This window comes from Colias croceus, chromosome 19, assembly GCF_905220415.1.
Source record: "Colias croceus chromosome 19, ilColCroc2.1".
Lineage (NCBI taxonomy): Eukaryota > Metazoa > Arthropoda > Insecta > Lepidoptera > Pieridae > Colias > Colias croceus.
Genome location: NC_059555.1, coordinates 3,200,756 through 3,213,053, shown reverse-complemented (window position 1 = coordinate 3,213,053; position 12,298 = coordinate 3,200,756). Strand labels below are relative to the sequence as shown.

The following is a 12,298-nucleotide window of genomic DNA, read 5'->3' as shown; positions in this document are numbered from 1 at the left end:
GTACATTATATATCGCAATAAAAGGTAGCCTATGTCCTTTCTCGGGTATCAAAATATCTCTATACCAAATTTTATGGAAATTGGTTCAGTAGTTTAGGCGTGATTGAGTAACAGACAGACAGACAGAGTTACTTTCGCATTTATAATATTAGTATGTAATATAATGTCTGTTTTCAGAGTTGAAATCTGAAATCTTTTCATATCAAATCTATTTTGGCATTGGGATAAAATTTACAAAGATTTTTAGGAGTGGAACTAGGAAAAGCTCAAATAAAATTATTCCATATTACTTTTTATTTCTTTGAATAAGTGACACACTATTATATACTTTAAAAAATATTTTCAGAAATAGAGCTTTATATTTAACTCCATTACAGGTCCTGGTCTCCTAAAATACTTAAAGGAAGTAATAAAGAATCCATTACCTCGCTCTGAGCGTTGGATCTGCACCTCGATCCCACAGGACAAGTGGAATGAACCCCTCGCTAAGTACTCTTCTGCTGAATATCACACTAATAACTTACTAGTTAGTATTATTTTCTTAATTTGAGTGGTCGTATAGTTTAATTTATTACCTTTTCTGATGTTCAATTAAATCCAGCGGATTTACCAATTTTTTTAATCTATTTCTGAATTTATGGACTATGGTATCTGTTGCCGAAGAAAGAAGTATCTGTTATTTCAAATTCCAATAAAACACTTTTTTGGAATGGAATATCATGGGTCAAACGAACTCGCCAATTATCAAAATTACTCCAAACAAAAATGCAACTCAAATCATGTTTCGTACTATTTTTAACGTCAATAATAAACAATAGACATCGCACATAAGAAACAAACAAAAATACAAAACCCAAATCCTTTCAAAGGAGCACCATATAATTTAGTAGTGTTTGCTATGTTACAAGAAAACAGACGTACATAATATAAGCAAACATAATTAACAGACCAAAAACCTTCCAGAACCCAGTGCTATTCGAAGAAGCCTCAGCCCACATCCCAGCAGACGCAGTGCTGGTGGAGCTGGCCCCGCACGGGCTGCTGCAGGCGATCCTCAAGCGAGCCTTGCCCGATACTTGCGCTAACATTCCGCTCACAAGGCGGGGACATGATGATAACGCACGGTTCCTGCTCGAGGCTGTGGGACAGTGAGTCAGTTGTTTTAGTTTATAGGAAAATGGACGATGATATTAGTTCCGGATCCATCGCCCATTTTTGCAAGTGATTACTATCAAGCTAATTTTCCGTGAGTAGCTTTATTTTGATGAGACGCCCAATAATTTCCTGTACGAAACTCTCGATTGTGGTAGCTAACAGAGGTAACAAGGATACAATTTTTTTGATTTGATGGTTCAGACTTTTTTTTAATTATTATATTTTGTAATGTACTAACTACAGAAAAGCAAATAATAATTCAATTCAATTTTTTACCAAAAAAATGACTTCGATTCCGTTATTTTTTTCGTAGTCGATAATTTTTAGTAAAAATTTTAATTAACTTGTTAAAATAACATAAGCTTTTGGAAATAATAAACAGAATCCAAATCGACCCATAAACTTCGGAGATGTGTCAAAAAATAAAAAGCAAGTCTACAAAAAATTAAAAATTTAATAAGATGAAAAATATGGTAGATAGACCCCCCCCCCCTTTTGAAGTTTAATTTGTATATTTCTTCATGAATACCTATTCATATACGGGCGGTCACATGCGCATGGGAGACATTTTATAATATAATATGTTATTTTATGGAAGTGACGCCGCCCGCGAGCCGCCGAGCTGCGTGGCAGCTGCAATTGCTGTGTTCCGTTTATGGTTGATTGTTTTGGGTAGTTAGTTAAATCTACGCTAATAGGATCTTTTTTTTTAATATTACAAAAAAAAAAACACAGCATTCCCTCTGTTTAATAATTTTTTGTCTTTTCAGGTTGTACATGGAAGGATATAACCCACGAGTCCAGGCTTTGTACCCGAAAGTTGAGTTCCCTGTATCAACTGGAACTCCAATGTTGGGTCATCTAGTCGAATGGGCACATACTGAGAAATGGTAAATATGAAGAAATTACACGCGAGATAATGTCGGTTTCAAGTGCGAGTCAATGACTATTAGTAAAGTGAGGGTAGTTGGGTCCAACGTCGTATTTAAACAACTATTCAGCCAACAAAAATATTAAATCAAAAGTTACGTCTAACAATATAGTTTATTACATTTAAATAATATTTTATCATGCTCTTGTACAATTTTTTATTAAAAGTTAATATTTTTATATAGGACACTTCCCCTCTACGTACAAGGTTTTAAGAAAACTGCCGCGGAATGCAATTTCGCTTTGTCCATCCACGACGATGAGCACAGCTACTTGCGAGGACACGTTGTTCAAGGTGAGTGTTTTTCATTCGATGGCATTAGAAACATTATAATATTTAGAAAATTATTTTCCTTTTGTATTCAACATGCTTTTAAATTATTTTTTCAAATTTTTTATTAACGTGGGTTTAATCAGACATGATCATGCCACCCACAGAATTAAAAAAACCTTACCTATATATTTGAGGGTAGATTGAAATTTTGTATCAATCGTAAATTTAGATAACTTCATATATTTTAGATTATTTGTTAAAAATAAAAATAGACTTAAATAGACATTGTAACAGTTTTTTTAATATAAATAAAAAAAAATATTAGCATTATAATTTTTCATAATTTTTATACCAGGCAAAAACCTATACCCATTTTCTGCCGCTCTCGTCGCTGTATGGGACACATTCGCTATGAGTGTCGAATTAAAGAAGAAAGGCGTCTCCGTACAGTTCAAAGATGTCCATCTGTTTGTCCAACCGATATTACATGATAAGCGGCATTTGAGACTTAGCGTCTCTTTGCATAGAGGAACTGGGGCTTTTGAGGTAAGTACCCTATTTAGAGCAAAATTTGGAATTTAGAAATTTGTGGGTAGTCATCGCAGTAATTGAAATGTATGGGTAACAATAGTAGGAAGAAGTAATTGGGGAAATTATTTTTTGAGCTGATAAATTAAGTTATTGTGAGGACGCAACTCTTGTTAATGCTTAAAAAGTATTTTTTTATTGCATGACCAAATGACCATTTATTATAGGTACTTTTAACTAACATTGACTTGTTGCTCATTAAAATTTCGATTTTCTTTCGCAAAAGAATTTAAGTAATTCGTTATGTTTGATTTAAGAGTTTATTGATAATAATAACTACAGGTTGCAAGTGAAGGTATGGTAGTAGCAACCGGACAAATAATTCTCAGTGAGAGGAGCGACGACAACTTCCGTTTATTTAAACTGGTCGCTGAAAATAAAGATGAGAAGACGCTTTATTCCGAAGATATCTATAAAATGTTATACACTCGCGATTATAACTATAGGTATGTACAAATTTTTAAAGATTAAGATTATATATGTAAAGATTGAAAAGAAAAAAAAAGAGCATAAGTTCCGAGCACACGCGTCAGAAGTGAAACTTTTTTAGCAAAATTGCAAGGTACCAAAATCGTCGCGTTACTCCATGATGTGACGGTATTGCTATGACCAAAGCGCCTTAATTTCTAAAGGAGTTCTCATTATATAATTAGTAACATTTAAGTAAATTCATTAAATTTTTCTTCACAGTGAAGATTTCCAATCTCTCCGAGCAATAAACGATACTTCCGACGAAGGATATATCACTTGGAAAAATAACTGGGTTACTTTTCTCGATGGATTAATACAATTTAATGTTTTACGACAAACTGTTGGAGAAACCACATACCCAGAGTATGTAAGAAAAATAACTATTGATGTTGAAAATCATAAATCAGTCAGTGAAGGTTTAGATGTGCTAGCAGTCAATTATTTTGATGTGTTTAACTGTACAAGGTATGAAATAAAAAATTGTTTTATTAAAAATTTATAAAAAGAATTTCTTTATACTTTTATCAATTCGAATGTTAATGGGAATATTTATTTTAGATCTGGAGGAGTTATAATTGAGAATTTAAGATTCCGTGAATTATCGTTTGTAAAAAATAACATGTCACTGAAATCATTGCAGTTTCTGCCTCACTTCTCAAAAGAGCGATCGAATGTAAGTAATCTTGAGAGCTTCTAAATTAAGTGCGAAATAAGATAATTTTAATTCTTATAAATTTTTGTCTTATGTATTTCTTTAGGAAATCACTGCGCTCTATACGTGTCTTCAAATAATCAAGGAAAACGTTCATAAGGAAGAAATAGTTATATCTGAGTTAGCTGAAAGTGATACTACAGTATCTAAATTTAATTATATTCATCAAATTATGAATGATATACCAAATCTTAAGGTCAAATATTCCTTAATGAAGGAAGAAAGCTTACATGGACTTGGTAAATTAAACGATGTCGATGTCTTATTCGTTAACAATCTATCTTCCAATGATAAGGTAAGAATTTGTAGTATTCATTCATAATTATTATGATTATTCAGATATTCAGATGTTATTGTTTCCATTGAAATTGACTCCACAGAAAATATGTTTTACTGTATTTTTAGATCCGTTGAGATATTTAAAATACTAATTTCAATATTTTGTCATATTGTTAAAGGTTAAGTAATTGTTAAAGGGCATAAAAAATGTTTATTTTCATTATCATTAAATTGACCAAGAACCGATCTTATCTTCAAATTTATTTCAGTTATGTGCTACACTTGGCAAATGTGTGCCACAAAATACATTGATTGTTAATAAGGAATACACCAAACTATTGAAACCACATCCATCCAACCTGTTCTCTATTGTTAGTCATCATGATATTGGAGACCAATGCATACAACTAATTAAATGGAATCCAAAACCTGTTAAAGCTGGAACAAGTGTTTATACAATTGAAAATACTTCAGATTTGGAAAGATTATTCAATACTATAGATAGTCTTCCGAAAGATCAAAAGATACTTTTGGTATCGTCATATCCTCCAATACCGACTTTAGATGATTTGGCAGAACATTTGCGCAAAAATGGCCGAAATGTTAATGTAATGGTGATAAATGATGAATTTAAGGGTAATGAAGAATTCCCGAAGTCTGATCTGGCCAAGCTAGTGCTGAATAACGTGAGTTTAATATATTTGATACTTGAATGATTTGCTTTGTTTATCGTTGCTGTCAAGTACAAGTGATAACTGCGTTAAAAACAACCGACTTCAAACTTGCACTTGCAAAAATGCCCATAAAATAAAAACTACTGGTCCTATCTAAATAAATTTTTTATGGGACCGATTCGACACCATCCCGCATCGAACAAAAAAAGAATCACGTTCAGAAACCTCGGAGTAATCGGTGTACATACATTAAAAAAAACATACCGGCTGAATTGATAACCTCCTCCTTTTTTTGAAGTCGGTTAATAATGCTTCTACCAATGTCAACAAATTTGTAAAGTATTGAAATGGATTTTAATATATATAAATACATTGTACAGGGTGAATGGGGAGGCATGTACTATTTACCACTGATTACTAAGGAGTTACCAAAAGCAAACAAGGACGTAATCCTGCGAAGTAGACAAATTGGAGATATAAATTCACTTGAATGGGTCGATGCACCTGAACTAACTGGATCTGGAATTATTGTAACGGTAAGACATAGAAAAATAAACATAAATTAAACGATTTATAGACATTTCAATAACAACGTAGATTAAAGTTTTCAAAGGCAACGAACTTAATATTATTCACAATAATAAAGTGTATGGTAAAGTTGATTTTAATATTGAAGGATTACCTGAAATACATCAGTTCGATTGTTCAAGCATACGTATCTATTGTTTTCCACAGGTACATTACGCTGGTATAAATGAAACAGATGCTAAGAGAGCGTCGGGTGAAGTTTTCTATGAAAATGTGAATAAAAACCAATACGGAATGGATTTCAGTGGTGTTACAGAAAAGTAAGCAGTTTTAATAATAATATTTTATGAAATAAATGCAACACTATTATTGAGTTTTATAAGTAATCACGAAAAATTGGTTATTAATTTTTTAATTGAATATTTGCATTTAAATTTTAAAGAGTATATGGGGTCACTAATTGAATCAACTACAATCACAATTCAACAAATAAGGCATTCAGTAAAATAAAAAAGTGAAAGTAGAAGTATATTTACTACTAGCTGCTGCGCTTCGCGGTTTCTTAGCGTTATGATATATAGCCTTACTCGATAAATGCCTTCGATAAATGGGCTATCTAACACCGAAAGAATATTTTAAATCGGACCAGTAGTTCCTGAGCTTAGTGCATTTAAACAAACAAATAAACTCTACAGGTTTATAATGCATATTATTAGTATAGATTCGATGATATTTCCTCTAGTGGCACGCGTGTAATGGGTTTGGTAAAAGGAGGAGCAACTCGCAGTCGAGTCAAAGCAAACTTGAATCTTTTGTGGCCGGTTCCAGAGATGTGGACTTTGGAAGACGCAGCTACTGTACCACTAGCTTACTCACTAGCGTTTTATTGTCTTGTAAGTTGTATTTTTAACTTTGCAGAAATGGGTTTTATTACTGTTTGCATGTTTTTACCATGCGTTAATGATTTGAAAAAATTCAGTATATTTTGAAATAAAAATCTAGGCATAGGTATTAATGGTCTGATGGAGACATATTCAATATCGTTTAAAGTATGATTTTTTCAATAGCTTTGTGATATTTTACGATTTAAATTTTTAGGCGATAAAACAGAATTTGTTACCGGGTATGAAAGTTTTGATCCACGGTGGTACTGGTGCTTTGGGTCAGGCAGCTATATCCATATGTCTTGCGCATAATTGCGAAGTATTCACTACAGTTGGTGATAAAGGCAAGAAGCACTTCTTGAAGAGACTGTTCCCAAAACTGAAAGGTAAATTATAATTATTAATGAAGTTGTTAATATTATTTTTGTAGGACGTGAAAATTTTTGGAAGGTTGTGATCAACACTGGAAACAAAGTAGCTTTATTTAGTTTCAACAACAATATCAATAAGTGTCGAATCAATGGCCTTATTGAGAGAGGATACGTCGTGAAAACGGCCCCATTTTACGCAAAAAAAGCGCCTACCCACTTGCCCATTGTTACTCTAAACTTCCTAAAATTTAAATTTATCAATAGGTATTTTTTATTTTCTTCTTTGTATAGATGATCATATTGGAAATTCAAGAGACATATCTTTTGGAGATATGGTCTTATCTGCTACTGGAGGCTATGGGTGCGACATAATTCTGAACTGCGTCAAAGGTGATCTGAAAAATGTAAGCGATCATATTATAGTATTATTTCATAGGGATTAAGAAATATTTTTCTTTGCTTTGGGAGTTTTAATTGTTTGATTTCGATTTGAAAATTAAGTTATCCTCTCATCAATGATCTGGTATTGGATTTTGAATTCTATTTCAAACATACTATTGTGGCGGCCAGCTTAGCAACTGCGCGCCCTTCACCCCGCGCCCGCGCCGGTCGTACACGGGGATTTGTTCGCGACGGCTCGTCAGCGGTCAGCCCCTCAGCCTCACTCCGCGGCGACCGGCATAGACGACGGATGTGCGCTCAGTTTTTATCTAAATTCGAATTATTGTAACGTGCGAATTAAACGCCTCATCGTGGAATGTTTTGTAATTTTATTTAAACGCTCCTAGCATCCCACATTGGTGACCCCGACTTCAAAATACGTTTATGATGGAAAAAGAAGACCGATCGGATTTGGAATTGAATAAAGTCGGCGTGCGGCTGCCGCCATTTTGGGCGGATGACCCTGCTTTGTGGTTCGCCCAGGTTGAAGGACAATTCTTTTTAGCTGGAATAACGTCTGATACGACGAAGTTTTACCACATTTCGTCGCAATTAGAACAAAGGTTTGCCCAGGAAGTAAAGGATATAATAAAAAATCCTCCAGCTGAGAATAAATATAAAAAACTAAAAACAGAATTAATAAAACGGCTAACGGCGTCACAGGAGAGACGAATACAACAACTTTTGGCTCAAGAGGAATTAGGGGACAGAAAACCGTCACAGTTTCTTCGACATCTACAGAATTTGGCGGGGCCAGCTGTTCCGGACGAATTTCTCAGGACTTTATGGACAGGTCGGTTACCATTAAATATTCAAACAATAATAGCTTCACAAAAAAGTCTCAGTTTAGAAGCGATTGCCGATTTAGCAGATTCTGTTCATGATATTGTACACCCCACCCAACAAGTTTGCACTTTAAATAATAATTTGAATAATAATGAAATTTCAGAATTAAGTAAGCAATTAGAAAATTTAACAAAAGAAGTAGCATCACTAAAAGGTAATTTACATAGATCAAGGTCACGTACCCCATCTCGAATAAGAAATAACCGTAACAGATCAAGATCTAAATCTAGAAATTTTGATTTTTGTTGGTATCATCATAGATTTGGAAAGCGAGCGCATAAATGCATTAAACCATGCAAATTTAATTTACCGTCGGAAAACAACATGTGCAGCCGGAACTAGCGGCAACCGACTGCAATATTTCGCCAGGCCGCCTTTTTATTATTGATAAAATAAGTAAAATAAAATTTCTTGTCGATACAGGTTCTGATTTGTGTGTTTATCCACGCAGAGCGCTCAGGCAATATCGAGAGAAGACTGACTACCAGCTGTTCGCGGCCAACGGCACTGTCATACCTACATATGGCTGGGTGCAGATAAATATAAATTTAGGTTTGCGGCGTGATTTTAAATGGCGATTTGTGGTTGCAGATATTAATAAGCCGATAATTGGCGTTGATTTTCTTTCTTTTTACAATCTGTTGGTAGATTGCCGCCAGCAGCGACTTATTGATGGGTTGACGTCACTCCAGGTCACAGCGTCAATTGAGATTCCAACTGACAGCGACTATGGTTCAATTAAGGTAATTTCTGGAGATTCTATTTACCATCAGCTTTTACGCAAATATCCAGACATAACCCGCCCGGCTGGTACACATAAGGAGGTGAAACATAATACCGTTCATTATATTCGAACTACACCAGGTCCACCAGTTTCCTCACGACCACGCAGGCTGCCACCGGATCGCCTTCAGATAGCACAAAAAGAATTTGAGGACATGCTGCAAGCAGGCGTGGCACGCAGGTCAGACAGTTCTTGGTCATCTCCATTACATTTAGCTCCTAAGAAAGACAACGGCTGGAGACCCTGCGGAGACTACAGAGCTTTAAATGCAAGAACCTTGCCAGACTGCTACCCCATCAGACATATTCAGGACTTTACACATTTAATTGCTGGAAGCACTATATTTTCTAAAATCGACATGGTAAGAGCATTTAACCAAATACCAGTTTTCAAGAGCGATATACCGAAGACCGCCATTACTACACCATTCGGATTATTCGAGTTTTGCTATATGACGTTTGGCCTTCGCAACGCAGCACAGACCTTTCAACGTTTTGTTGATGAAATGCTCAAAGGACTATCCTTTTGTTATGGTTATGTCGATGATATTTTGGTCTTTTCCGCAGATTACGATGAGCACCTGGAACACCTGGATCAATTATTTAAGAGACTTTCTGACTACGGCATGCTTATTAATTCAAGCAAATGTGAGTTTGGTTTACCTAGTATAACCTTCTTAGGTCACAAAGTTACATCAGCTGGAATTAGTCCCGTTGAAGAAAAGGTTCAAGCTGTCGTAGATTATCCAGTTCCGAAGAGTGTAAGAGAACTCCGCCGATTTCTAGGAATGTATAACTTTTATAGGCGTTTCATTCCAGATGCATCTTCTATTCAAGGTCCTCTCAGCTTGGCACTCTCAGGATCTAAAAAGAAAAATAATCAACCTATCGAGATGTCTGATGTCATGCTGGACTCCTTCAATGCCTGTAAGTCGTCTCTTGCGAGAGCAACCTTATTAGCTCATCCTAGGTCCGACTGTGATTTTGCAATTCACACAGATGCCTCTGACATCGCAGTTGGTGCTGTGCTCCAACAACGGGTAAATGATGACTGGCAACCACTAGCGTTTTTCTCACGCAAACTTAAGCCATCTCAGGTAAAATATAGTCCGTATGATCGAGAGCTGTTAGCTATATATGAAGCTATACGTTATTTTCGCCATATGCTTGAGGCCAGAAATTTTACTGTGTACACAGATCATAAGCCGCTGACATTCATGTTCAAAACCAATCGAGATAAATGTTCACCTCGACAATTTAGATATTTAGATTTTATTTCTCAATTTACTACGGATATCAGGTACGTGACCGGGTCTGAGAATATGGTAGCCGACGCTATGTCCAGAATAGAGGAAATTGCAGACTCTATAAATTTTGAGGAGCTTGCACGCGCTCAAAGTACAGACATTGAGCTGCAAGAACTTTTAAATAACAATTCATCTCTTAAACTAGTAAAAGTAAAATTACCAAATTCATCTCATTCCATCTACTGTGACGTGTCTATGCAAAATCCCAGACCGTTTGTTACTAAAGCTTTTCGCGAACAAGTTTTTAATAATCTACATGGCTTAAGCCATCCTGGTGCTAAGGCGAGCATTAAGTTGATTACGCAACGATTTGTTTGGCCTGGAATTAAAAAAGATTGTCGACACTTGGCGCGAGCTTGCACAGATTGCCAGCGCAACAAAGTCATTCGTCATACAATTTCACCTTTCTCTCAATTTTCTACACCTTCTCAACGTTTTTCGCATGTCCACATGGACATTGTAGGACCATTACCTTATTCTTCTGGTTACAGATATTGTCTCACGATCATCGATAGATTCACGCGTTGGCCTGAGGCGATTCCTTTACCAGACATACAAGCCGAGACGTGTGCCCGTGCTTTTCTCTCTGGCTGGGTGGCGAGATACGGATGTCCAGAGAAGATCACTACTGACAGAGGAAGACAGTTTGAATCTGATTTGTTTCGTAGCTTATCTTCATTGTTGGGTGCAGTTCATCGCCCTACGACGGCGTATCACCCGGCATGCAACGGCATGGTGGAGCGCTTTCATCGGCAGCTTAAGGCAGCTATCATGTGCCATAAAAATGATCAATGGTCTGAGGTACTTCCACTTGTTTTACTTGGCATTCGCAGCGCTTGGAAGGAAGACATTGAGTCATCTGCAGCTGAGCTAGTGTACGGGGAGCCACTGCGCCTTCCCGGTGAGTTTCTCGCTCCTAAAGCTCATAGTACTGATCTAACAGATTTTGCATCCCGCCTACGCAACCATTTTCATAATCTCGCACCAAAACCAGCGCACTGGCATACAAGCAAAACCTTTTTCATACCTAAGAGCTTACAAATTGCTGACTATGTTTTCCTTCGCAAAGGCCCTATTAAAAAGTCATTAGAATCACCTTATTCTGGCCCGCACAAAGTGATTGAAAGAGGAGAAAAAACATTTAAAATTGACGTTGGAGGCAAGCTTTCGCATGTAACCATAGATCGACTTAAACCTGCTTATTTGCTTACTAAATTACAGGAAGAACCACAACACGATGAGAACAGCAAATCACTACCGTTCAAGACTAGAAGTGGACGAGTGGTTCGCTTCCCGAACTACTATCGACCTTAGCTGTTGGCATCGGTCTCGGCGGGGGAGTAGTGTGGCGGCCAGCTTAGCAACTGCGCGCCCTTCACCCCGCGCCCGCGCCGGTCGTACACGGGGATTTGTTCGCGACGGCTCGTCAGCGGTCAGCCCCTCAGCCTCACTCCGCGGCGACCGGCATAGACGACGGATGTGCGCTCAGTTTTTATCTAAATTCGAATTATTGTAACGTGCGAATTAAACGCCTCATCGTGGAATGTTTTGTAATTTTATTTAAACGCTCCTAGCATCCCACACTATAATCATGATAATATAATAATACTATAATATATTGTTTCAGGTAAGCATAAAATGTTGTGCGCATTATGGAATTGTTCTGGACACAGGGATGTTGCAAAATAACGAAGACTTCTCGTATGGAATGTACAACATGACGAGGAGTAGATCGTTTGCAGCTGTCGATCTTTCGTCCATCTTTAGAAATGGAAACGAATCGGAAATGAAGGTAAGTGTTCTTGGGGTATAAGTGATAAAATGTGCAGTTGCATATTTTCAGTATATTCAGTATTTTCTTATAGAAGCAACTAGTATCTATGTACTAATAACATGTTTATTTTAATAAGATAATTTTAATATTAATAATTTTAATTTTCAAATAATTTTCACTTTTTAATTAAATGCTAAGTTGCCTCGTAACATCAGTTTTTACGATCAAGCCTCTTAAATTTGTTAACATCATTTTAAATATTGGCTAATAGGCAACTTTAA

The 12,298-nt window shown here is 36.2% G+C and overlaps 1 protein-coding gene across 1 annotated transcript in view; it reads left to right on the top strand.

The window, feature by feature from the left end:
• The window catches only part of LOC123700013 (fatty acid synthase-like), a 28,141-nt gene that overhangs the window by 9,521 nt on the left and 6,322 nt on the right, over nt 1–12,298 (top strand). The window contains exons 15-30 of the mRNA XM_045647098.1: nt 378–526; nt 964–1,148; nt 1,926–2,045; nt 2,271–2,380; nt 2,715–2,905; nt 3,230–3,393; nt 3,638–3,883; nt 3,977–4,091; nt 4,177–4,425; nt 4,679–5,095; nt 5,464–5,619; nt 5,819–5,931; nt 6,354–6,504; nt 6,710–6,881; nt 7,158–7,270; nt 11,871–12,035. Coding sequence (XP_045503054.1) covers nt 378–526; nt 964–1,148; nt 1,926–2,045; nt 2,271–2,380; nt 2,715–2,905; nt 3,230–3,393; nt 3,638–3,883; nt 3,977–4,091; nt 4,177–4,425; nt 4,679–5,095; nt 5,464–5,619; nt 5,819–5,931; nt 6,354–6,504; nt 6,710–6,881; nt 7,158–7,270; nt 11,871–12,035 — 2,816 coding nt within the window. The remainder of the gene's footprint in view (nt 1–377; nt 527–963; nt 1,149–1,925; nt 2,046–2,270; nt 2,381–2,714; nt 2,906–3,229; nt 3,394–3,637; nt 3,884–3,976; nt 4,092–4,176; nt 4,426–4,678; nt 5,096–5,463; nt 5,620–5,818; nt 5,932–6,353; nt 6,505–6,709; nt 6,882–7,157; nt 7,271–11,870; nt 12,036–12,298) is intronic.